The sequence below is a fragment of the Rhinolophus sinicus genome, chromosome 16 (assembly GCF_057876585.1).
Source record: "Rhinolophus sinicus isolate RSI-liver-muscle chromosome 16, RSI-T2T, whole genome shotgun sequence".
Classification (NCBI taxonomy): Eukaryota; Metazoa; Chordata; class Mammalia; order Chiroptera; family Rhinolophidae; genus Rhinolophus; species Rhinolophus sinicus.
Window position 1 is genome coordinate 77,596,700 of NC_142516.1, and position 27,768 is coordinate 77,624,467.

At 36.7% G+C, this 27,768-nt stretch overlaps 1 protein-coding gene across 3 annotated transcripts; it reads right to left on the reverse strand.

Moving 5' to 3' along the window:
• LOC109434759 (uncharacterized) lies at window positions 1–27,768 on the reverse strand. Of its 3 annotated transcripts, XM_074330238.2 has the most exons (5): window positions 23,607–27,768; window positions 21,392–21,450; window positions 12,057–12,183; window positions 11,672–11,767; window positions 1–3,876 (listed from the first exon to the last, which is right to left on the reverse strand). In XM_074330238.2, the coding sequence occupies exons 1-5, from the start codon at window positions 23,809–23,811 to the stop codon at window positions 935–937; spliced, it is 3,429 nt and encodes a 1,142-aa protein (XP_074186339.2). In that variant the 5' UTR covers window positions 23,812–27,768; the 3' UTR covers window positions 1–934. The 3 variants fall into 3 exon arrangements, with proteins under 3 accessions (XP_074186339.2, XP_074186338.2, XP_074186337.2); XM_074330237.2 differs by lacking the exon at window positions 11,672–11,767 and having other exon boundaries at window positions 21,392–21,447; window positions 23,607–27,763; XM_074330236.2 differs by lacking the exon at window positions 11,672–11,767 and having other exon boundaries at window positions 23,607–27,763.

Sequence of the window (27,768 nt, forward strand, 5' to 3'; positions counted from 1 at the left end):
TCAGAGACTAGTCACAAATATTTATTGGTGTTGTCCAGAGTTCATGTTATTCTTCCATCTTTAAAACTTCACATTCCACAGTGTTTGTGCATAGGTAAATATTTTCTTCTATATTTTCTATACAACTTAATATTACATATACATCACAACTTTTGGTACATCAGTTCTCAGTGAAGAATTTATCTTCAACTCTTAAACTGATACATTGCCTCAGAAAAAAATTATCTGATGCAATCTCAGTATGTATTCAAAAATTATAGTTATCAAAATATAAAATTTTAGTCTAATGTTAATTATTTCATGTTTAATGAAGTTCACTTGGCAGTAAAGGCTTTGTGTTTTTCCCTGAGAGCTCTGATTTTTAACGAAGGCTTGTGATTATTCAGCACATGGATAGAAGTTTTCTTCCTCATGCAAAGTCTCTGATGTACAGTGATAACTTGAATTCTGATAGGTCTTTTGACATTTATTATTTTTATAGAATTTTATCCCACTCTAACAGACAGTTGCCTAAGCTATATGCATTTAACCAACTGATCCAAATCTATAAGAGCAAACTTAATTCTTGCTTTAAAAACAAACAAACAAACAAACTTACTAACTAACTCCCTGGTTGAAGATGTTAGTGGGGAATTCTGTTTCACCCAATTATTCATACTCTAACTTCTTTAACCTTGTGTTCTATGTTCACTACACAGCAACCAAGTCTGCCATGGAAATTTCTCCATTTCAGTATAACACAAACAGGAACAATATGAGGTGACCTTTAAGGCCAGACTTACCTTAAATGTAATAGCATTATATTCCATGACCATATCCACCTGGACTGGGAAATTTAGACAAGCTATGTGCCTAGCACAAAAAGAAATACATACAGGAAACAACTTGCCAGTCTATGTGCCATGAGCTTCTCCGGTTTGTTATATGAATTCCTTTAGGACATCCCAGATTCATTACATGCAAGGGTTTTCTCTCTGCTGTGTATTCTGTTGTGATGTACTCTAAGGGCTGCCTTACGGACAAAAGTTTTTCCACATTCAGTACATTCATAGGGTTTCTCCCCTGTGTGAATTCTCTGGTGTACTCTGAGAGTAGAATTTTGGGCAAAAGCTTTCCCACATTCATTACATTCATAGGGTTTCTCTCCTGTGTGAATTCTCTGGTGTGCACTAAGGTGTGACTTTTGGGAGAAAGTTTTCCCACATTCATTACACTCATAGGATTTTAAACCTGTGTGAATTCTCTGATGTACTCTGAGTGTTGAATTATGGGCAAAAGGTTTCCCACATATACTACATTCATAGGGTTTCTCCCCTGTATGAATTCTCTGATGTGCACTGACATATGACTTCTGGGAGAAAGTTTTCCCACATTCATTACATTCATAGGGTTTCTCCCCTGTGAGAGTCCTCAGATGTGCTCTAAGGTGTGATGTCTTGTAGAAAGTTTTCCCACATTCATTACATTCATAGGGTTTCTCCCCTGTGTGAATTCTCTGGTGTGCTCTGAGGGCTGAATTATCAGCAAAAGTTTTCCCACACTCACTACATTCATAAGGTTTCTCCCCAGTGTGAATTCTCTGATGAGCACACAGGTGTGTCCTTTGGGAGAAAGTTTTCCCACATTCACTACATTCATAGGGTTTCTCTCCTGTGTGAATTCTTTGATGGACTATGAGAGCTGCTTTATAGACAAAGGTTTTCCCACATTGATTACATTCATAAGGTTTTTCCCCTTTGTGAATTCTCTCATGTCCACTGAGGTATGATTTCTGGGAGAAGGTTTTCCCACATTCACTGCATTCATAGGGTTTTTCACCTGTATGAATTCTCTGATGTGTACTGAGGTGTGTCTTCTGGGAAAAAGTTTTCCCACATTCAATACATTCATAGAGTTTCTCCCCAGTGTGAGTTTTCTGATGTGCTCTGAGGGCTGAATTATGGGCAAAAGTCTTCTCACAGTCATGACATTCATATGGTTTCTCCCCTGTATGAATTCTCTGATGTACTCTGAGGGCTGAATTATGGGCAAAGGTTTTCTCACAGCCATTACATTCATAGGGTTTCTCACCAGTGTGAATTCTCTGATGTGCTCTGAGGGCTGAATTATGGGCAAAAGACCTCCCACAGTCATTACATTCATAAGGTTTCTCCCCTGTGTGAATTCTTTGATGTGCTCTGAGAACAGATATATGGGCAAAAGACCTCCCACATTCATTACATTTATACGGTTTCTCCCCTGTGTGAATTCTGTGATGTCCTCTAAGGGTTGAATTATCAGCAAAAGTTTTCCCACATTCATTACATTCATAGGGTTTCTCCCCTGTATGTATTCTCTGATGTGCAGTGAGGTGTGTCTTGTGAGAGAAAGTTTTCCCACATTCAATACATTCATAAGGTTTTTCACCTGAATGAATTCTCTGATGTGCTCCAAGATGTGATATATTGCAGAAAGTTTTCCCACATTCAGTACATTCATAAGGTTTCTCTATGTGAATTCTCTGATGTTCTTTGAGCTGTGCCATCTTGGAGAATGATTTCCTATATTTATTACTTTGATAGGGTTTCATCTCTGTTTGTGTTCTCTGGTGTACTAGGAGGGTGGACTTCTTGTAAGATTTCCCACATCCATTGTTATCATAAGGTTTCTCCTTTGTGAGAATTGTCAGGTGTTCACTGAGGTCTGATGTCTGACAGACAGTTTTCCTACATTCATTACATTCATAGAGACTGACCCCCATATGAGTAGCAGGATAATGAATAGTGTGTGAATCTGAACAAAAAGATTTTCTGTTTTCCTCATATTCGAAAGTATTCTCCCCTGGGCTGGTCGTCTGATGCTGAATGAAGTGTGCTTTCTTGTGAAAGGATTTCCTGCATTCATTACTTACAAATAATTTCTCTCCTGTGTCACTTTCCTGATGTACACTTAGAAGTATGTTTTGATGCAAACATTCCCCATATTTACCACACTGGTAGAATTTCTCTTCTGGCTGAGTTCTTGGGTGTATTCTAAGGTCTAACTTCTGGAAGAAGGCATTTGTACATCCATTAAAAACACAGAACTTATCTCCAGTTTGTGTCTTCTGATGTACTAGATGGGCTGAGCTCTGGCTCACATTCTCTTCACATTTACTCCTTTCAAAAGCACTCTGTCTTGTAACAGTTTGCTGAGGTTGAGTGCAGGGTGGATTCCTGTTGAAGTTATTTCCACTTTCATTACATTCATAGTTTATCATAGCCCTGTGAACTTTACTGTATTCCACAGCAGTGCTTTTGTCACAGGATCTCCCACATTCATTAATATCAAAGCTTTCCTCTCTTATGTCAGTTCTCACTTGGTTAAATACAGTTGCTTTATCACAGTTTTTCCTAAGTTCATTATCCTGGCAGGATTCCTCTCCTGTTAGACAACTCTGAGCTGTAACACAGACAACAGTCTCATCATGTAAAACGTTTCCAAGTTCTGTACATTCCAAAGGATGCTCCAGAGTTTGAAATTTCTGATGATCTTTTTTATGACTGAGAGCTTTCACATTTGTATTGTATTTGTAAGACTGCTCTCCAGTATGAGCTTTCTCATGTTTAATATCAAGCTGCAACTTTTCACGTAGATTCATGTAATCAGCCTTCTTTCTTGAACAGTTTCTATCACTAACAATTAATTCAGAAACAAGAAGCAAATTCATTCTACATGAGTCACATGTACAGGGCATTGTTCCTGAAAAATCTGGAGTTATATCCAGAATAATTGGTTTTCCTAAAACTTTCTGCCCTTCTTTACTCAATGTTTTTTTATCACTGAATATTACTTGCCACAGAGGTTTCTCTTCTTTTTCCTGGTGCCTCTCAATGTGGACATCCACTTCATAATATCCTAGAATGACAACAATAGAAAAAATCATAAGAATCTTACATTTCTTACTGAGAGGAGCTTATAGCCATATGTCTTGTCATGTATTGTATAGTTTCTGGTCATGTTTCCAAAATTAAAATTCATGCACACATAATCTCTCTCCTTCTCTCCCTTTCTTTCCCTCTCCCTCCTATACATGTTGTTTAAAAAAAAGAAAAGAAAACATAGGTGTTATTTCCAGTGCTGGCCAAGATCAAGCAGCCCCATTCTTCCCAGGTCTTCCACCTAACAACTGGAAATCCCTGGAAAAAAATTTGACAAGCAAATAAAGATGCTACAAAATGGAAAGAAGGTGGACTCTTGGACTTAAGAAATGACATGGAAGAGAATTCCAAGATTTTCTTTCTGCTTCCCATATATCTTACATGCAGTGCTCAAATGCTGGAGAAGCCTGCAATCCAAAGCCAACAATAGAGACAAAAGAGCTCCAAAAAAGCCTATTTCTTCTAACCAAATATCTGAGAAAAAGGTGGTCTAACGGAATAGAAAAATTTTTTGACAATATCCACCCTACTCAAGCTCCACCCTCACCCCCCCCAACAAAGAAACACTCTTCACGGCAGTTCTACCACAGATATAAAGGATTTTTACACACTTGTAAAATTACCCTCCATGAGCCAAACCAAGGCTCATAGGAAAGATCATCAAGAACCCTGAGAAATTTCCATTCATAAGACATTCTGGGAGATGGTAACAGCAGCCACTGCCAAAATTCCACCCGGAAATGTATTCCTATCTATTCTATAAAACCTGCATGGGCAACAGTAACACAAATTTGACAATTTACATGAAATGTACACATTTTTTTAAAACAATAAACTACCAAACTCATTCATATAGAAACAAATAACCCAAATAGATCCATTTAATAAATTGAATATGTGCTCAAAAACACTATGTAGTTCAAAAAGCAGTTCCAGGACTACGTGGTATTAACTAGTGAATTCTACCAAACATTTAAAGAAGAAATAATATCAATTTTACAAAAACTCTTTGTGAAAATACAAGATGGGGAATTTTTCCTAAATCATTTTATAAGGCCTGTATCATCCTCATAGCAAAAACAAACAGAGACAATTAAAGAAAAAATCAAAAACCTACAGGCCAAAACAATATCCCTCATGACATATATGTAAAAATACTGAAAAATAGTAGCTAAAAGAACACAGCAATGTATAAAAATAAATAAATCAGGATTAAATGGGATTCATCTCAAGAATGCAAACTGTTGCAATATTCAAAAGCTAATCAATGTAATCCATCATATAAACAATCTAAAAAATTAAAACCATGCAATCATATAAATTAAGGTAAAAAAATATTTCACTAAATTAAAAATCCATTCATTAACCTAATAGAAGGAATATACAAAAAGCTAACATCATACTTAAGAGTGAGAAACTGAACGCCTTAACCCTAAGATTGGGGGGAAAAACAAGGGTGTTTATCTTTGTTAAATTAAACAACATAATTTACCATAGCATGCACATGAATGCAAACACACACACACACACACACACACACACACACACACACACACACAAATACAAGGTATCTCTATCCTGAAAACTACTGATGAAAGAAATCATAATGAAAGAAACAAAGAAATGCTAAATAAATGGAGAGGTATGTGTTATTTATGGATTGGAAGGCTGTGTATAATATTAAGATGTCAATTTTCTTTAATTTGATCTATAAATTCAATGCAATCCCAGCTGAAATGCCAACATGCTTTTTGTAAATATCAAGAAGCTCATTTTAAAACTGATACAGAAGAAAGTTGGTGGACACACACTACCTGATTTCAAAATTTAATTAATAAGTTAGTATAATATATTAGGTTGGTGCAAAAGTAATTGTGGCTTTTGCAATTATTTTTAACCTTTTAAACTGCAATTACTTTTGCATCAACCTAATATTTCATGTGCTATGTGCATAGGACATGTAGATAAATAAAAAATAGGGATGCCACAGAAATATACAATCTTAGACATACAGAATATATTTAAAATGTATATATACTCGTATGCAGAAGTATGTAAATATACCTATCTGTTTTCTAAGATCTTGCAAATGCTGTTCAATGGAAAAATGATCTTTTTAACATATGGTGCTAGAATAACTGGACTCCCTCTTCAAAAATTTAAACTTGACATACACCTCATACTTTCTATAAAAATTAACACCAAGTAGATCACAAAGTATAAATTGTGAAAATTAAAAATTTCTAGAAAACATAGGAATCATCTGTGTCTCTTTGAGCTCAATGTTCTAGACAGAACAATAAAACCATGGTCCTTAGAGAAAATTAAAGAATTAGACTTTATCAAAGTTAATGTTGTTTTAGCCAGCCTCCTCTGAAACCATACAAAGAGAAATGGGGTGCAGCTTCCCCACTGCCAAGTCGGTAGAGAAGTCCAGGTTCCCCACTAAACCTCTGTTGACACCCTGGGAGTTGAAGAAGAAAATTGTCACTTTAAACTGGGCAGAGGTGAGATATCAGGCCCCCACAAGCCTCCTACTGGCACCCAGTATTTCATCAGGTCCCTAGCTCATCATCATTCTTCTTTCCATCTTTCAGAATCTTACCACACACACACACACACATATGTATGCATATATGTATGTACATGTGTGTGTATACATATACACACAGAGGGTGCCAAAAAATGTATACACATTTTAGTAAAGGAAAACCTGTATTAAAATTGTAATAGTAAATATATACCATAACAAAAAATGAATACAAGTCATGTGTGACTTTGGCAATTAAAACAGGTGCTCAAAGTGGTTACCATCAGCGTCCAGACACTTCTGATTATGGCGAACTACGGCTTGAGCAACATTGAACACAGTGTCCACTTGTATCGCAGCGTACGCCATTTCAATTTCTTCCCGAAGTACCTCCAGTGTAGCCAGTTTTCTAGGGTACACTACATCCTTTAAGGTCCCCACAGATTGAAGTCAAAGTGTGTTAAGTCAGGAGAACGTTCTCGAATTTCAAACACCACTTCAAAATGGTCTTGCGCTCCTTGAATGACAACCATGCTTCTGCCATTTTCTTTGACTGTCCTGCCTGTCTCATGGTGACACTAGCACTCATTTGATGAACACCATATTTTGAGCGAACATCATACACATTGCTGCCGTAATTTAATTCAACTTTGAAAAGTAATACATAGACAACATTGCTTAAAATGTGTATACATTTTTTTGGCACCCACGGTATACGTATGTATATTTGTACTATATATATATAAGTCCATATTAAACTGAACTTAGCGGGTGAAGTAGGAAGGAATATATTTACTCCGTATTTCCCCTAGTTAAGGCTCTTTATATCCTACTAATTTCTTCCCTAAGCACGAACATGTTTTTCTTATCATCATATAGACTATTTCTAGTTTTGCTTTGAAAAATCAAGTGTGGGGACGGAGCCCCAGAGAGTAGTTTACAGGCTCTCAGCCTCACGTGGAAAGGTGCTGGCTCGGCTGTGGCTGATTGGCTGTCGGCTGTGGCTGGTTAGCCGATTGGCCACTGGTATAACTGCTGTGGCTACGGAGGAGAGCCGAGGACTGCCGAAGACTGCCGAGGAGCCAAGCAGAGCCGAGGAGAGCCGAAGAGAGCGGAAGAGAGGAGAGGAACAGAGTCGAGAGAGTGGAGGAGAGTCGTCGGTCGGTCGGCGGAAAGGCGGACAGCAGGTCGCTGTCCGGTGGGCCCAGCCTCCAGTGAGACCATAGTGGTATGACTCCCCTACCTATGGCTCCGTGGGTGTTCCTTTTTGGCCTCACCATATCCTGCATTCTTGTGTGGGGAGCGGGAGCAGAGACCCCGCAGGCCGCCCCGCCTGAAAAATGGCGCAGCGAGCAGGCCTCCGCGCACGACATCAGGTCATTAAACCAACTGAATCCAATTTTTTTGTTTTCATCCATTAGTTTTCCTCAGAATTCTTTCCCCACTGCTCTGTGGGGATAGTGCCATCTGTTAAAGACCAATTGTCTATAAAGCATATGTTTTTTCTTGAGTTTTCTGTTTCACTAATTTATTTAACTATCCCTCCCTCAGCTGCATACTACTTCACTGCTCAGAGCTTTACATAAATCCTTTATGTCTGGTAGAACAAATTCACTCTATTTTATGAATGGGATTTAGTTTGATATTGCATTAAATCTTCACAGATATATCCCCATTTGAATTTTTTACATAAAAGTGCTTCTTTTGTTTTTTCTTTGTTAGGGTTAACTAAAGTTTCATCCATTTTATTGTGTTTTATTTTAAGGAACATTCTACAATTTCTCAGTTTTCAGGTTTATTATTAATTTCACTTTTAAATTCTTCTGCTTTTGTTAGTACATTTTTATTATACTTCTTGCTTTATTTATTAGTATAAACATGAGACTACAAATTTACCTATGTACACTAATTCAGCTACATCCTAAGGTTTCTAATATGCACATTAATTTTTATTTTATAAATGTCATGCAATTTTGGAATTGATTTTCGTTATATATTGTTTTAAAAAGATCATTTTTAAAGGTTTCCCTATCTATTTGTTTACTCATTTTATCATTAATTTCTAGAATTATCAAACTATGTTAAGAGACTATTATTTGTGGTGATTTTAATTTGTTGGATTATTTTCTCTTTAGACTAAAACTGTATTTTCACAATTTTATTATTCTATGGGAATTTGAAAGGCTTGTCCTTTAATTTCAGAATACAGATATACAAATATATGTTTCACTTTAATACGAGTATCATTTATATACTCTATAGGCATACTTATTTAATATCCACAGTATTTCTTATTTCATCAGATGAGATACAGCAGGACCTCAAATAACTTCGTTTCATTCAACATTGTTTCGTGACAACATTGATGAGAAAAAAAATCAATTCCCAGCAAGGGCCATGATCTGTGTGGAGTTGGCAAATCTGCGTGGGCTTTTTCCAGGTACTCTGGTTTCCTCTCACACCCCAAGATGTGCATGTTACATGAACTGGCATGTCTATATTGCACCCAGTCTGAGTGTGGTGTATGTGAGTGCACCCTATGATGGAATGGCGTCCTGTCCAGCATGGGTTCCCACCTTCAGTCCTGAGCTGCCGGGATAGGTTCTGGCCACCTGCCATGCTGAACTGGCATAAGCAGGTTGGAAAATAATGATTAATCTTTCTAAAATGTATGTATAGCTCACATTTAATGAATGTTTAATGTTAGCAGTGTTTTGGCTCTTTATGTAAAAGTTTGGTGATGTTTTTGTTGTAGGAACGTAACCATTGTTTATATCAATTATGATGGTTTCATTATAGGTAATTTCGCTTAGTAAATTTTTAAGAACCTATAGACAACGTTAATGGAAGACTTACTGTATAGGATCTCCTAATTCAAATGAGTTTTAAGTTCTTAGAATGCCATTACTTTGTGTTTTATGATTGTTGATATACTGTTTGATGCAGTGTTTCAAATGCTTATGGGTTTACGTTAACCTGTGCTTGTTAGAAAGCCTTCTTTTAACACGTTGCATACAGATCACGAGAATCTTCGTTTTTTTCTGAGCCATGCATTAAGGACGAATAACGAGAATTCTCGTTTTTACTGTTGACTCTTTTCACTTTGCATATTTTATTGAATTATTTGTGTTTCGTTAATATCTAACAGGCAAATGTCGTTAATGAATAAAGTCTGAATCATATGTACACTTTTTAGAATTCATTTTTTTTTTTCTAAAAAAATAGTGATTTTGAATCGGATACATTTTTTCAGCCATGAGTCACTTCACGTGTTACATTCACAACAGTGGATGTACGAATGAACAGAGTTTTCCAGAACTGTAGTGATTTGTTTATAACATTTGGAACCTTAGTATCCCTTAAGTGTATCCCTTAAGGTGTGTAAAGTGTGTGCATCAAAAAAAGTGAGAAGTGAAACTCGGTACATATGCAATTTTTGCCGTGTCCCACTGCACAAAGGAAGCTGCTTTCTGCAGTATCACATCAGGAGGGATTACTAACATCATAGGTGAGTAAATCCTAAAAAATTCCATAGAAAAATAATAAATGACTTAGAAGCATTTACGCTTTAAAGAGAAGAGAGTGCATTTTAAAGTAGTTCCTTTTAAAAACCTGCCGGAACAGAGGGGTATGAGGGATTTAAACCCTGCCGTATGCAACATGTTAAGTTCATGAATATAATGCCAAAATTCAAAACTGAGTAATAGAATATTAAACCTTAAATTATTTTATTTTTATTGACTTAATAACATTGTCATTTTTTTTATTACAATCTTTCTAAGCTACTTATTTGGTGATATCTTCTTTATCCTATCAGTACGATCCAATCATTTACATTTAGTGACCAGGAAATACACTTGATCTAAATTATATCAATCTTTATATTACCCTGTTAAAATGGCTTCACAACAAAAACTTTCAGTAAGAATACTTACTTAAGATGATTTTACTTTTGTGCTCAAGGAATTATATTGAAAATATAACTTTTGAAATTCCTGGAATTGTCTATTATTTTAGACAAAGGCCAATACGCATATGAAAAGATGCTTGACCTCATCAGTGATTAGGAAAATTGTTATGGACTAAACTGTGTCTTCCCCAAACTCTTATTTTGAAACTCTAACCCCCAACATAACTGTATTTGGAGATAAGACCTTTAGGGAGGTGATTAAGGTTAAAGGAGGTCATAAAGGTGGGGCCCTAATTGTACAGAACTGGTGTCCTTATAAAAATAGGAAGAGATGTCAGAGCTCTTTCTCTCTCCATATGTGCACAGAGGAAAGGCCATCTGAGGACGTGGTGAGCCAGGAAGACAGGCCTCACCAGAAATCAACCATGCTGGTCCCTTGATTTTAGACCTTTAGGCCCAAGAACTGTGAGAAATAAATTTCTGCTATTTAAACCACCCAGATTACAGTATTTTGTTATGCCAACCCAGCTGACTAACACAGAAATGCATATCAAAACCTCAATGACATAGCACTTCACATCCACTAGGATGGCTACCATCAAAATGTCAGATAATAAGTGCTGGTGAAGACATGGAGGAATCAGAACCCTCATACGCTGTCATTACGAATGTAAAATGGCACAGCACTTTTGAAAAGAGTCTGGCAGTTCCACAGAGGTAACATGTAACCCAGCAGTTCCACTCCTAGCTAGGAACTCCAGGGAAACAACAGCATATATCTACGCAAAAACTTGTAAATGAATGACTATATCAGCATTACTCAATTATAGCCAAAAGGTAGAATCCCAAATGTTCAATGACTGATGAATGGACAAACACATGTGGTATATCAGACAGTAAAATATTACTTTACAATTAAAAGGATGAAGTACTAATACATCCTATAATATAAGCCTTGTAATTCAAAGTGAAAGAAACAAATACAAAAGAACACATAATGTGTAATTATATTTATATGAAATGTCCAGAATAGCCAAATCTATAGAGACAGAAGATCAACAGTTACTAGGGTTGGAGGGGACAGGAGATAGGGAGGTGATAGCTAAAAGGTATGGGATTTCTCTCTGAGGTGAAGAAAACTGACTACAGTGATGTTTACATATGTCTATGAATATGTTAAAAGCCAGTGAACTGTACACCTTAAATGGGTGAATTGTGTGATATGTGAATTACATCTCAATAAAGCTGTTTAAAAAGAAAAACAACTTTCAAAAGTGTTTCCCTCTAAGGTCTGACTACCCCTGGACTTTCCTTCTGTCTGTGCTCATTCACCTGGGTACTTTTGGTTTATAAATTCTTTCTCTAATGACCAGGGCTCTTCACCTTGCTGCAACTTGAAGATCACCTGGGGTTTGGTAATGCAATACCCTGTGAACGTAACAAATGAGGGTATATGTAGACTAGATCCACGGGCTTTCCAGTTTCTGAAGGTGGAGAAAGACACAGCAGCAACAGCAAAATGAAAGCACCCACTTGTTGTTTTCAAGGGGAAACTAATGATGCAAACACCATTTCTATTTCACTAAAGGTTTCAGTTACGTAGGCCTCTTAATCAAAAGCCTGTACAACATTAATCTCCATAAATGGTGCTTGTGCTTTGATAATTTTAAAAAAAGGAATTGTATTCAGAGGGAGTGAGGTGGTCAGGTCTGCTCACCCACAGAGACGAGGTGGCTGTAGATCTCCAGCATCACATCTCTGTAGAGGGCCCTCTGAGCAGGGCCCAGGTGCTGCCACTCCTCCTGGGTGAACTCCACAGTCACATCTTCAAATGACACTGATCCCTGAGATAATACATTTTGTTCAAAAGTTCAGAATTACGTGACAGAAGAAATACCTTTGAGAACTACTATTTTCATTTAAGGTTCTAAAACAAATACAAGGATGTCTATTTTCTACCTAATTTATCTTGAATTTTGGAGTTACTCAATTAGTTAGGAATGCTTTTAATACACCATAACATGTATTTATGAATTGTCGTTTTTTTAAGACAAGAAAACTTCACTATAAAGAGACGTCCTATTCTTCTTCTACGTCACAAGGGACTGTCCTAGAGAATTCTAGGACTTTCAATCCCTCAATGGACACCATTACCATAAACGATGGGAGCCAAGGAAGAGGTACATGGAAGCTGTGGTGATAACATACATGGCTGAACCTTGGTCTAAATATATATAGAAAGAAATATAAATCTAGAGCTTATGAAGAGCAAAGCACAACTTACCAAGGAGTTGGATTCAGAGAGACCTGTATAAGAGAACTGTATACACTGAAGTAATAGCAAAGGGTATAAGAGTAGGGATGGAATCACGGAGCAGAAGCAGCAACCAATGTGGTAACTATTTTTTACATAGACACCCAGTCTAGCAACATGAGCAGCTTATTCAATGCTGGGGTCAAATACTGGCTTTGGGGACACAAAAGGAAAAAACTCAGTTAGAATTTTTAGTGAGCTAGATCTGGTCATGCTACTGAATGTCTGTGGAACATGAAGCTGGAACTGTCCCTTAAACTAGCACACACACGATTGTATAACACAGAGGGGGGGTCCAGGATGAAGACAAGCATTAAGGAGTTAGGAGCAATTTAGGAGGTAACTGAAGGTATCAGAAGCATCAGACAGCAACTTGAGCACATTGGGAATGAGGAAAGAAAAGTACCAAAACCAGCATTGGAGGGACTGTGGATATTAAAGAGTGGGCAGAAAATGTACAGGTCACAAAGCCAAGAAAAAACTTTTTAAAAAAGTAATAATAGACCATGAGAGCATATAGTCTTGGAAACTGAGAAAAGGGCAAGTTTTCACAACAAAAGACTTCAAAGAGACTGAGAGAGGGGAGAAGTGTGGAGTTGCCCTTCATGGGGTATAAAGTTTCACTTGACTATCTGGGCGGATCCCTGCAGGAGTAAACAGAGCCTCTGAGACACACAGGCTCTGAAACTGACACAGGAAAAGCTTTGGAACTTCAGAAGCTCTCCACATCCCCCCATGGAGGGGCTGCCCTGTGACCCAGGCGACCTGTTCACAGAGGGGAAGCCTGCCTTCCAGGGAATCCCCCCATTGTGTAAGAAGCCGGAACAGTGCAGAGATAATATAACACTGCAGTGTGAGAGAATATAAAAGGCTGCAGTTGGGCAGAAAATAAAACACCTACTGGAAAACAAAAGAAAGACCTCTTTCTATCAACCTGCTGCAGAACCCACCCCTGTAGATGCCTAGGAAGGGAAATAGTATAGTAATTCATTAATTGCCATGAATAATCAAGGTAACAAGACAGCTCAGAAAGAAAGTGAAAAGTCTCCAGAAAAGGAACTTAAAGATATGGAAATATGTGACTTAAATGACAGAGAATTCAAGACTGCAGTTCTGAAAAAACTCAACGAGATGCAAGTAAATACAGACAGGCAGTTTAATGAACTCAGAAACACAATCAAAGAACAAAATGAACATTTTACCAAAGAGATTGAAATTTTTAAAAAAGAATAAATTAGAATTTATGGAGATTAAGAACTCAATAAAAGAAATGAAGAATGAAATAGCCAGCTTAGGTAGTAGAGTTGACCAGATGGACAAAAGAATCAGTGACATCAAATATAGAAATCTGGAGGAAATGAAATGGCTCGAAGAAGAAAGAGACTTGAGACTTAAAAGAAATGAAGCAATTCTAGAAGAACTTTCTGACTCCATCAGAAAGAGCAATATAAGAATAATGGGCATACCAGAAGAAGAAAGGAAGAAGCAAACAGAGAGTATATTCAAACAAATTGTCGATGAGAACTTCCCAAACTTGTGGAAAGAACTGGATCATTGAATCCAAGAAGCAAATAGGATACCTAATTACTTCAATCCCAATAGGCCTTCTCCAAGGCACACTGCATTGAAGCTGTCAAAAATTAACGACAAAGAAAGAATCCTCAAGGCAGCCAGGGAAAAGAAGATAGTAACCTACAAAGGAAAGCCCATTAGATTACCAACAGATTTTTCAGCAGAAACTCTATAAGCCAGGAGGGAGTGGAATCAAATATTTAAACTATTTAAAGAGAGAAATATGAGCCAAAAATAATATATCCAGCAAAGATATCCTTTATATATGAAGAAGGCATAAAGACCTTTCCAGACATACAGAATTGAGGGAATTTTCTAACACATGACCTGCACTACAAGAAATACTGAAGGAGGCTATTCAATCTGAAACAAAAAAGCAAAATAATACAAAACCATGAGTAGAATTACAAACAGACAGAACCAGGAAATGGCAACCTCTACACCAAATAGGAAACTATAGACTTAAATATAACATACACGGTAAAGAAGGAAAAAAAATACTTAAAGAAGAAAACAACAACGTGCTACTGCAGCACAGAAATCAATTCACAGCATAAATAGGGATAATTTGTGACAACAAAAACATAAAAGGGGAGAGAGTAGAGGTCTGAACCGGCACAAGGGAATGGTGAAAGTAAGCATACTGAAAAGTGGAATACTCTAAATATGAAACTTTCTTTAACATAAACTTAATGGTAACCACTCAAAAAAATCCAGAACTGAAATATATAACATAAAAAAAGAAGAAATAGAGGGAAAAATCATAAAATATCACCACACTGAAATAATAGACAACAACAAAAAGGCAAAGAAACAATGGAGACACCATCCTACCAGAAAACCAGAGATAAAATGATAGGAAATTCTCATATATCAATAACCACCCTAAATGTAAATGGACTGAACTTACCAATAAAAAGGCACAGAGTAGCAGATTGGATCTAAAAACTAAACCCAACCATATGCTACCTCCAAGAGACACATCTGAGCTACAAGGACAAATATAGACTCAAAGTAAAAGGGTGGAAATTGACACTCCAAGCAAATAGTACCCAGAGAAAAGCAGGTGTAGCCATAATGATATCAGACTTCAGGATATCAGTTTTCAGATGAAACAGACTTCAGGATAAAAAAGGTAACAAGAGACAAAGATGGACATCTCATAATGATAAAGAGAACTATACAAGAAGACAAAACCATCATCAGTATTTATGCCCCCAATCAGAGAGCACCAAAATATACCAAGCAACTACTAACAGAACTAAAGGGAGAAATTGACCAAAACACAATTATAGTAGGTGACCTAAATACATCGTTGACAGGTATGAATGGATCATCCAAACAGAAACTAAATAACAAAATAGCAGCCCTAAATGACACATAAGATGAAATGGACATAATTGACATTTATAGAGCACTTCATCCTAAAACATCAGACTATATATTCTTTTCTAGTGTACATGGAACATTCTCAAGGACAGACCATATATTGAGACATAAAACTAGCCTCAGCAAATTTAAGAAGATTGCAATCATACCAAGCATATTCTCTGATCACAAGGCTTTCAAATTGGATATCAACTGCAAAAACAAAGCAGGAAAAAACCACAAATATGTGGAGATTAAACAACATACTTTTAAAGAACGACTGGGTCGAAGAAGTAAGAGGAGAGATCAAAAGATACATAGAAACAAATGACAATGAAAATACATCCTACCAAAATTTTTGGGATGCAATGAAAACAGTTTTAAGAGGGAAATTTATCTCATTACAGGCCTATCTCAAGAAAGAAGAAAAATCCCAGATAAATAACCTCACATTACACCTTAAAGAACAAGAAAAATAAGAACAAATGAAACCCAAAGTCAGCAGGAGGAAGGAAATAATAAAAGTCAAAGCAGAACTAAATGAAATAGAGAACAAAAAGACAATAGAAAAAAATTAATGTAACAAAGACCTGGTTCTTTGAAAAGATTAATAAAATTGCCAAAACCTTGGCTAGACTTACTAACATAAAAAAAGACACAAATAAAATCAGAAATAAAAGAGGGGAAGTTACCACGGATGCCACAGAAATACAGAGGATCATCCAAGAATACTATGAAGGATTATATGCCACCAAATTCAATAACTTAGAAGAAATGGACATGTTCTTAGAAACATACAGCCTTCCTAGGCTGAATCACGAGGAATTGGAAAACCTAAATAGACGGATCAACTGTAAGTAAATTGAATCAGTGATCCAAAACTGTTCCAAAAGCAAAAGTCTGGGACCAGATGGCCTCATTAGTGAATTCTACCAAACATTCAAAGAGGATCTAATACCTGTCCTACGCATTCGTCCAAAAAACTAAAGAAGAGACAATATTCCCTAATTCATTTTATGAGGCCAACATTACCCTGATACCAAAACCTGGTAAGGACAACACAAAAAAACTACAGACCAATATCTCTGATGAATACAGATGCACAAATCCTAAACAAAATTCTAGCAAATTCTGCAACAATGCATTAAAAAGATTATGTATCAGGACAAAGTGGGGTTTATCCCAGGGGCACAAGGATGGTTCAGCATACACAAATCCATCAATGTGATACATCACATAAAAAAAAATAAAAGACAAAAATCATATGAATGTATCAATAGATGCAGAAAAAGTATTTGACAAGATACAACATGTATTTATGATTAAAACAATAAAATGGTTATAGAAGGAAAATGGCTTAACATAATAAAGGCCATATATGACAAACGCTCAGCTAATATAATAGTTAATGGTGAAAAACTGAAGTCCTTTGATCTACGTTCAGGAACACGACAGGGCTATCCCCTATCACTTCTGCTTTTCTACATAGCATTGGAAGTCCTAGCCAGAGCAACCAGGCAAGAGAAAGAAACAGGCATCCAAATTGGGAATGAAGAAGTTAAATTGTCACTTTTTGCAGATTACATGATGCGATATATAGAAAACCCTAAAGACTCCACCAAAAAGCTATTAGAAACAATAAACAAATACAGTACAGTTGCTGGCTACAAAACCAACGTACCAAAGTCCATTCCTATATACTAACCATGAAATCTCAGAAAAAGAAATTTAAAAGAAACAAAAACATTTCATTTGAGCAGAATATTAATTCTAGAGATCTGTTGTACAACATGGTACAGCTAGTTAACAATACTGAATTGTACACGCAAAAATTTGTTGAGAATAGATCTCATGTTAAGTCTTCTTATAAAATAAATAAATAATGAATAAATAAATAAATAAAGTAGAGTAAGAGATAAGGGGACAAAAACAAGTAATTTTGCAGTGTTACGTATTCAATGATACATTCATTCAAGTCTTCACTATTCCTGATTGAATTATCTTCTCTGTGTGAAGCTCAGTGCTAGTAGCAGGGAACTAAAACAAATGAATAAAAGAACAGGAACACCTCTGATTAAATTTATTTTGATCTAAAAAAAAAATCGAGAAAATTTAACTGGCAGTTTTTATTTTTCAAAACTGAAAAATTAGTGAGAAAAGTAGCACTATTCTTTTTTCATTTTTTCCATCCTCTTTAATATCTGATTTAATAAAAATCAGGTGAATTAAAAGAAATTATGCTAACAAGTGATGGAAGTGAAAATGTTGACATTCAATATTATTCAGCTTCAGCTTCAGGTGTACAGTGCAGTGGTCAGGCATGTATACAGTCCATGAAGTGGTCTTCCTAATAAGCGCCCATCGGATACCCTACAAAATCTTTACAACATTATTGATTATAGTCCCCAAACTGTCTGTCGTATCCTCATGGCAATATTTTGACTTTCTAATCCCCACCCCCTCCCATCTAGAAACCATGAGGTTTTTCCCCTCTATCTCTGAGTCTATTTTTGTTTAATTTGCTCATTTATTCTGTTCTATTAGGTTCCACATATAAGTGAGATCATATAGTATTTGTCTTTCTCTGTCTGACCTATTTCACTTAGCATAATCTCTAGGTCCATCGTATTGTTGCAAATGATAAGATTTCATTATTCTTTATGGCCAAGTAGTAGTTTGGGGGAGGGGAGTTACCACTTTGTGAGGGGTGTAAATTTTTTGTACACCTGAAACTAACGAGAGAGAGAGAGAGAGAGAGAGAGAGAGAGAGAGAGAGAGAGAGAATGTTGAAGTAGGGAATCCCAGAAAATTCTCTCCTCTACAAAAACAATAAAAAAATTGACAAAAATTATAAAAGTTAACAAAAACAATCTGTGGAAATATGCAAGAAAATGACTGAATCACAGTAAAAACAGTGATACCATATCCTTTTAATTTACCCTGTTCCCATAACTCTCTCTCTAAAACTCTGCAGTAGTCTGCAGCCAGCAGGAGGGGCAGAACTGGGTTCAAGTTCTATCACAGCCTCATTCCCAGAAAACTATCATCATTTGGCCTGTTTGGTGGTTCTCTGAAAGATCCTACTTACAAAGATGTCTTTATTTGAGCTAACTTTGAACTCACATAGTATGTGTGAAAATCCTTATCCTCAGAAGCATTTGTCAAAACATTTAAAGGCATTTGTTTAACTTAGTAGCTACCTGAGATGGTAGAGAACAGCAGGAGCAAACAATGGCATAATCAAGAAGCTTAAAACAAAATGCTGGGGAATGGAATGTTAATAAAGATTTTGAAAAGCTCTTATATATTTCTGAGAGTCCAGAAGGCTACATACATGCATAGAGTTGTGTATAAGCCCACATGCACAGGAAACATGTGTCACCTCTAAGTGACCATGAGGTTTGATATAAGAAGTAAAGGCCACTGCAGACTTGTAATCTACCTGACTGACTGTTGAAGGAATGTCCTGACACACACAGAGCAAAGCTGAGAGACTTACTGATTCCAGGCATTGAAGGAAATTTCTGAAGAAACTTCAACTGCTACAGATCACAAGAAACACAGGCTCTATGGAATTAGCTCAGAAAAGTCACTAAACAAATAAATTTCAAGAATAACTGCTGTGGAGGGGAGAGATTCTGATTTCTAAAGTTGCCACATAATTTTATTTAAAATGTCCAATTATCAACAACAACAAAATGCTGCACAAGGGAAAAAAAACAAGAAAGTAAGGCCCACATGCAGGAAAAAGTGTTATCAATAGAAACTACTCCTAAGGAAGCAGATGTTGGACTTCCGAGGCAATGACTTTAAATCAGCTGTTTCAAATATGGTCAAAGAAGTTGATCTCGAGGAAAGGATATCTAAGGAATAAAGGAAAGTACAAGAACAATATTTCACCAAATAGAGAATCAATAAAGAGATATGCATTAAAATGGAACCAAATAGAAACTCAAGAGTTGAAAAGTACAATAACTGAAACAAAACTTTCATTAGAGGAGTTCAACATCAGATTTGAGCAGGTGAAAGAATGAATAAACTGTACGACGTCCATTGAAAGTATGCAGTGTGAGAAACAGAAAGAAAAATTAGTGGTAAAAAATAATTATGGGATAGCATCAAGTTTACAAATATATACATAAGAGTCCCAGACAGAGAAAAGAAAGAGATTGAAAGACTATTTAAAGAAATAATGGCCAAGAAGTCTCCAAATTTGATGAAAAGCATTAATCTACACATTCAAAAAAGTCAACACTTCAAGCGGGATGAACTTGAAGTAAGACAGCCACACGAGGAAACATGATAATCAAGCTGTCAAAAAGACAAACAGACAATCTTGAAAGCAGCAAGAAAGAAGTGCCTCATCATGTACAATATCAGCAACAGCTGATTACTAATCAGAAACTATGAAGGACAGGAGGCAGTGGGATGACATATTCTAAGTGCTGAAAGGAAAAGGTTGTCAACCAAGAATGCTATACCCAGCAAAAATGTGAAAATTAAAACCTTCATAAATCAATAAAAACACAATGCGTCAAAGGCAAAACTTCCCTACATGAAATAATATAAAAAGTAGTTCAGCAAATCTACAGACAGAAAGTAGATTAGTGGTTGCTTGAGGTTTGGGAGGGGGAAATGGCATAATGGTACAGTATAGTTAAGTTTACAGAGTTGCTTTTTAAGGTGATAAAAAATGCTATAAATTGACTGTGGCGATGTTTGTACGTATTTGTGAGTACACTTTACAAAAATCATTGAATTTTACACTTTAAATGGGTGAATGGCATTACAAGAAGTGAATCTCAATAGAGCTGTTTTTAAAAAAATGAGAGAGGATGAAATCAGTACAGGAAAATAGAGAAGATTAAGGGGATAAGGATGGAAACTGGGGATCAGCCATGTGAAAGGACAACAGAGAGAAAATCACTCCATGAAGATAGTAGCAAGGGAAGGACAGAGCCAGTGGAGGGTGTCACAGACACTAACAGAAATGTTCCAGAAGAAAAAGAGAAGTAGAGGCAAGTGACACAGAAAAGTCAAGTAAGGAAAGGATTAGACAACACCCAATGCATATAATCAAGTCTCTGATAACAAGATCACAGGCAAATAGGGAGAGAAACCAAGGCATCATGCAGATGTTGCAAGTATGAATGAGAAGTGTTGAAATATTTGAAAAAGAATAGAATTTTTAAATATCTGCTGAGCAACCTGAATATCATAGGTACTCAAAATATTTATGCAGGGTAATTTTAAGGATATTCAGTTGATTCATCAAAAAATGTCTTAATTCAACTGGGCTGGGGTTCCTGAAAAATACTATTGATATTTAGCATTAAGTCTTCTATTTTTATTGTGCAAGTAGTAGTACAAGTACAAGTACAGTACAAGTAGAGGCAAAGTTTTATATTATTTTAGGGTTATTACTGGAAAGTTGTTAACTAAAGCACCTACTTGAAATTAACAAAGGTATTTTTTATCTTCAATTGTCTTTACATTCTATAAGAAAAAGTTTGCTTTATCTTCTCACCAATGTCAGCCTTTAAAGAAGTATTTTCTGACACTGAAGGACATCAAAAATCTCATGAGTAAATTTGGAGCTCCAATTTGGTAAATTTGTAGGATCACAGAATCCGCACATACCTTCATGCCACCTTTGCTCTGCTGTTCATCTCTATTTCTACAAATTCTCTGAATGCATCTGATCCTTTTCTGTTTCTACTTCTCCATGTTAACACAGAGACACTTAAGCCTTTATAAAATTCATTGTAAAATAAACAGGTATTAAAAACTGAACTCACCCGAACTATGTTCATTTTCTGCTGGTCCTGGAAGAAGGTAAGGAACTGCAAAGGTTCTACTGAGTAAGAGGAAACAGAAATGGAGTCATGAGAAACCTGGTCTTCATTACAACTCTTACATTCACCTGCCTACAAATCTCATAACACCAACTGGAGGGAAAGCTTCCCTGTGGGAGCACGTTCCATTGACATTCTTGAACAGGAGGAACAGTAAGAAGCACACAGAGGGAGCACCACCTGATCATGTGCATCTCTGGTACGATTACGTGGGCTACACCTTGCATTTTCACCAAGTGAAGATAACTGCTTTTTGTCAAGGAATTCACAATTGATGCCCCCTTCTGACTAATTAAAAAAAAAAAAAATGTAAGTAAAACAGGGGATTGGTCAAAAAAATTCAAGTCCACCAGAGGTCCCCTTACCTTCATTAAAACTAATGGCAAAAACAACTCTGGCTGGATTGTTAATCAACTTCTTACTGTCTTTCCACCTTGAGTTAGAGTTTCCCCAGAAAACTGAAATAAAGATGGGATACTTGATGCAAGAAATACATTTTTTAACTTTTTGTTCTAAATTGGTTGCAGTTTCTAAAAGACATCTTTTGATAATATGTTTACAGTACTTACCTGGGTGAGTAAACAGCCCTGTGCTGCTCCTTTGGTTCTGCCCTGGGTGACTCTACAAAAATCATTCATTTCGGACCCAATATTTTTGGGCTTTCCAAAGTGTCCGATACAGAAAACCCTTATTCTACTCTCATTCTATTAACTCTATGTTCAGGAAAGAGGGAGCATGAGCGTAACTCTAGATACCACATGAGATGATGCACATAGTGTGAGAGCAGCTCAGGATCAGGAAAGAGTGAGGGCAGAACACAGGAAACATGTGCTCTTTAGGGTCTCGTCAGCTCTGGCTGCTTACACCTCCCCTGGACATCAGTCCTCACCAGCCATTCAGTCAGGTGCCTTTTCCTGTGCAGCTTGACAGGCACCCATCCCATCAACCCCAGGTTACTACCTTCTGCAAGTTTGTCCACAGTATCCACTGTCACAGTCTGTGATGGCTTCTGGGTGTGGTGACATCCCCAAGTCTGACTCTGGCTACCCAGGGAGCAAATCAGGACCTGCTCCTTTCTAGACACTTCTGCCTCTACTCTAAAGCTCTGGTGAGGAGTCTGTCAGAAGAGCTGTTCCTCCAAGTGGCAGCTATTCCTGGGGCTCCTCCCTCTTTCCTGACTTAAAAGAGTTCCTTTGCTCCAGAGGGGCTGGGACCTGAGCCTGAGAAACAAATTCAGTTCATTGGAAACCTTCATCTAACACTCAAAACCTGACCCTTTCGGAATTCACGGAAACCGGACTCTGCAGCACTGTACCCATTCCCTGCACGCAGCTGCTCCACCGGAAGTGTGGCTAGTGCCACGAGTCAAAATAGGATTTTGAATGTACTGAATTAAATACACCAGTAAAATCAACTTCACCTCCTTTCTCTTTACTGTAGACTGGGCCTCGGGATGGAGACAGCCTGGACAGTGCAGGAAGGTGCAAGAGCCTCACAGTCCGACCCAGCGGCTCTGGAGAAAACCCACAAATCCCAGGATGTGTTTACCACGTGGTAAGATTCTGTCTGCATTTACTTCAAAATCATCTCCGGGAATTTGAGGACAGGCTACCTTGCTAAGCGCCCCAAAGTTTGCTACTCTGGGTTTGGGGCAGGGAGGACATTAGGAAGAGCAAGAGATGGGGAGGAAAATCTGCATTTGCGTCCTACTCTCTCACCTACCAGCTTGTGCCCTTGGGGTATGTCAGTCCACCCCACGAAAGTCCTTCCACTTTGGGAAATGGCATGTGTATACTGACCAACAAGCTGGTTGTGAGGGTTAAATGAAATAAACGAAGGGAACAGAGTGACTTTTGCTAGCAGTTTACACAGTGATTACAAGCATTTGACAAAATGGTTTGCAGACGACACCTTATCTAATTCTCAGAATAACTATGCGAACTACTATGAGTAGCCTGATAGCAAAGGTACATTCCACTCCCGCCGCCTGCACCCCCGCACCCGGCCTCACTGACAACCTTCTCCTGACCAGGGCTCAGGCCCAGTGCGCCGCGGGGGCCGGCAGGGCCAATCCCGCACGAACAGGGGCTGGGGGAGGGGAGGGCCCGCCCGTTGGTCCCCGGGACGTGCCCCTCCCGTGACCCAGACACCAGCCTACCTGACCCGCAGGGGCCCAGGGCTCTCACTCCGGGTCCACAGCCTCTGCTCCCGCACAGACCTAGCGACGCTGACACCGCATCTCTACAGGGAGCGAACTGATGGGAGGAGGCGATACTCGTGTGCACATGCGCAGAGCGAGCGCCGAAGACCCGTTCCCAGAGGGCTGTGCTGTATAGCCCCACTTTGAAAACTACATTTCCCATGAAATGTTGAGACCGCAGGAAGTAATTTTTGAAGCAATTCCACTTCGTTAGCAGTTGGAAGACTTGACAATTGGACCTGACCCCTGGAAACTTTCCTGGATCCCCAGAGGTTTGGGGTTAAACTTTAACTTTGGAACCTAACAACGCATTGCAAGGCGTGCTTCTCAATGGGATCCTGGTTGGAAAAAACAACAGCTGCAAGAGACAACATTGGGGAAACATAAATATGAACTAGATATTGGAAATATTATGGAAAATTAACCATTACCTTGGAAAGTGCGATAATATTTGGATGATGTAGGAAATTGTTATTTTTTAAAGATATATACTAATATGTTTACAATTATGAAATCATGTGTTTGTAATTTACTTTTTAAAAATTAAGCAAAACAATTAGGGAAAACAAATACAGCAACAAGTTAAGAATCATTAAATCTATTTAACATGTGTATAAGATACTTATTTTACTATTTCTACTGTTCAGAGTGTTTGAATTTCTTTTTAATACATAGTAAAGGACTTGGGATGTGAAGGGGATGGAGGGAGGTTAGGGAGTTTATTGCCCCCTACTGCCTGGGAAAGAGTAGTAAAGGTACAACTATCTCTTTCACAGCTGTGAAATAGAACAGGTACTACAAAATGGTGCCAGCATTAACATTAAAGAGTAACTGACATCTGTGACCAGCATGCTGCTGGTGGGGAGGCAATAATCTAGCTGTTCAAATTATACATGTGAAAACACATACAACCCCAAATAAGAAAATTATCATTGTATTAATTTTGCATTTCCATAGGTAAACTTTCCTTGAAACTTAATGTGTGCACACTTCAAATTAGAGACATGTGGACACAATAACATAGGTTTTCTTTCTAGGAGACTTTTTTAGAGCAATTTTAAACAGTTTACAGAATAATTGAGCAGAAAGTACAGAGTCCCCATATATACCTCCTTTTGTCACCCCATGCACAGTTTCTCCTGTTATTATCATCTTACTTTAGTGCGGTACATTTTATACAATTAAGGAATAATACATTATAACTAGCTAAAGTCCAAACTAGTTTACATTGGCAGTCACTCTGTGTTGTACAGTTTTATGGGTTTTACCTAATGCATAATATCATCTGATGTAATGTCCAGCAGTCCATTATCATACAGAATAGTTTCACTGCCCTAAAAATCTCCATTGCTCTGTCTATTCAACATCTGCCCTCTTGCTCTCCCATCCTAAACTCCTGGCAGCCACTCATCTTTTTACTGTCTCAACAAATTTTACCTTTTCCAGAATGTCATATAGTTAGAACGATATAGTAAGGAGCCTTTTTAGACTGGCTTCTTTCACTTAAAATATGCGTTTAAGTTTTCTTCATGTCTTTTTGTGGCTTGACAGATGATTTTTTATCGTTGGATAATATTCTGTTGTATGGATGTACACAGTTTGTTTATTCACTCATCTATTGAAGGACATCTTGATTGCTTCCATGTGTTTGCAACTGTGAATAAAACTATAAACATTTTCTCTAGGCTTTTGTATGAACATAATTTTTCAAATCAACTGAGTAAATGTCAAGGAGTGCATTGCTAGATTGTATAGTAGAGACTAGGTTTAACTTTATAAGAAGCCACCACACTGTCTTCCAAAAGTGAATGTATCATTTTGTATTCTCACCAGCAATGACATAGAGTTTTTCTGCTCCATATTCTCTCCAGCGTTAAGTGTTGCCAATATTTTGGATTTTGACCATTCTAACAGGTGTGTACTGGTATCTCATAATCTGCAATTCTGAAATGACATCCAATGCTGGGCTTCTTTTCATGTGCCTATTTGCCATAAGTATATCTTCTTCTGTGAGGTGTCTGTTCAACTCTTTCACCAATTTTTTATTTGGTTATTCATTTCCTTGTTGTTGAGTTTAAGAGTTATTTGTATATGTTAGATAAAAAAATTTTATCAGATATGTCTTTTGCCAGTATTTTCTCTCAGTCTGCAACTTATCTTTTCATTCTCCTGACATTCTTCCACAGAGCAAAAGTTTTTAATTTTAATGAAGTCAAACTGATCAGTTTGTTCATTCATGCATTACACATTTTTAAAAAAATATAGTTCTTTTATTTCCAATCTTACCAAGGACGAACCTTGTGTATGTAATTCTTCTTCCAGGATATTTTCTGCATTACAATTTTGATGTTATCCAAAACCTCATTGCCAAACACAAGGTAACCTAGGGTTTTCTTTTATGTGACCTTCCACAAGTTTTATACTTTTGTATTTCATTTCTAAGATTATTATGATCCATTTCGAGTTAATATTTGTGAAAGTCTGTATCTCTGTTTATTGGTTTTGCTTTAATATTTTTAATTTAAGAAAATGCCTTAAACTGCTGTCAAATATTCCCATTTCACAGCAAAATATAAACGCTACGTCTATTTTGCAATTATTTCATGTCAATTTCATGATTTTTCCTTGCCATATATTTCTATTCTTATTGGAATTACAACAAAATATCCAAAAAGCCACACTCTTCACTTACTATGTCATATTGAAATATTTTTGTACGTCTTTTTCTTCATAAATGTGGTAATGTATTATTGAACAGGGATGTAATCTTATTGTAATTAATGGTATTCTCTGGAAATATTATATACAAAGTGCTTAGCTTAGTCCCTGTTATTAAATATTAACTATATATAAACAGATAAATATATTTCCCCTTGCATTTCAGCTTACCACGCAGCACAATATATAGAATAATTTCCTCAATGTATCTACCGAAAAAATTAAATACGAATTGAAGGAAGGTATCCGAGTGCAGCACAGACAGAAGGTTTGTAGTTCTGGCCTGTCTCAGTGAACATGGGAAAGTTATTTAATTTTTCTCAGCCTCATTTTCCATATTTGGTCAGCGAAGAAACTGGTCTAGATGATACGTAGAGGCATATAAATATTAATGCAAAATAAGAATTACTTAACTATTTAAGTTTTAAATATTTGGAAAAATACATTATGTAAACATTTATCACAAGTTATAAAAAAGCAGTTTTCCAATGCTAATATAAATAAAACATATGTGAGATCTGAAAAATGAAAGAAAATTAAAGTTTCACGGTGTAAAATTTATTTCAGGATTTTCGGCTTAAAAGAATTATAAATGATTAAAATACATATGGATGAAAATAACTCATTTAAATAAATGCCTAGTAATTTAGTATTTGATTAAAGAAATGCATTGTGATTTGATTTTTTTGTTAATATCACTCTTTCCCTTAAATTCTTTCTTTATACACAAAGGCAGTTTATAATTTTTAAGTATCCTTTCTTATATTTTCATCTTTTATATTGTTCATTTTGAAGGATACAACCCTAAGGGTCTGCAATTAAGTTTTACACTGTAGTTCACAGAAGAATGAGAGAAAATTCCACTTTTGACTGATACAGTTTTAGAACTAATGTTTTCTGATCTGGGTCAAAGTAATATAGTTGTTAAAATTCTGATATCATCATTGACTATCCTAAGAAACTCAGGATAATAAAGGGAAAGTACTTTATATTTTATGTTAAATTAATTTTATGGCTGCAATGGAAACTTTAAAATTTAACTTTCTTAATTTAACTGTAAATTATTTTGTACAGGTTTATTGAGATATAATCAGCATATAATACTATGTAAGTGTAATGTGTACAATGTGATAATTTGGCATACATATATATTGGGATATTATTACCACAATAAGGTTGGTTACCACATCTGTGACCTCACATAGTTACCATTTTATGTTTGTGTGGTGAGAACATCTACTATCCACTAAATTTCAATATTGAAAATAATCAAAAGTCCATTTCTTTTCAGTCAAAAAAAATTAGACAAGTTAGTGTGAATTTCCCTTAGAGGGCTCAGTCTAATCTTTATAACAACCTACTTGGAAATATGCCCAAATGTACACATACATACTGAAGGAGA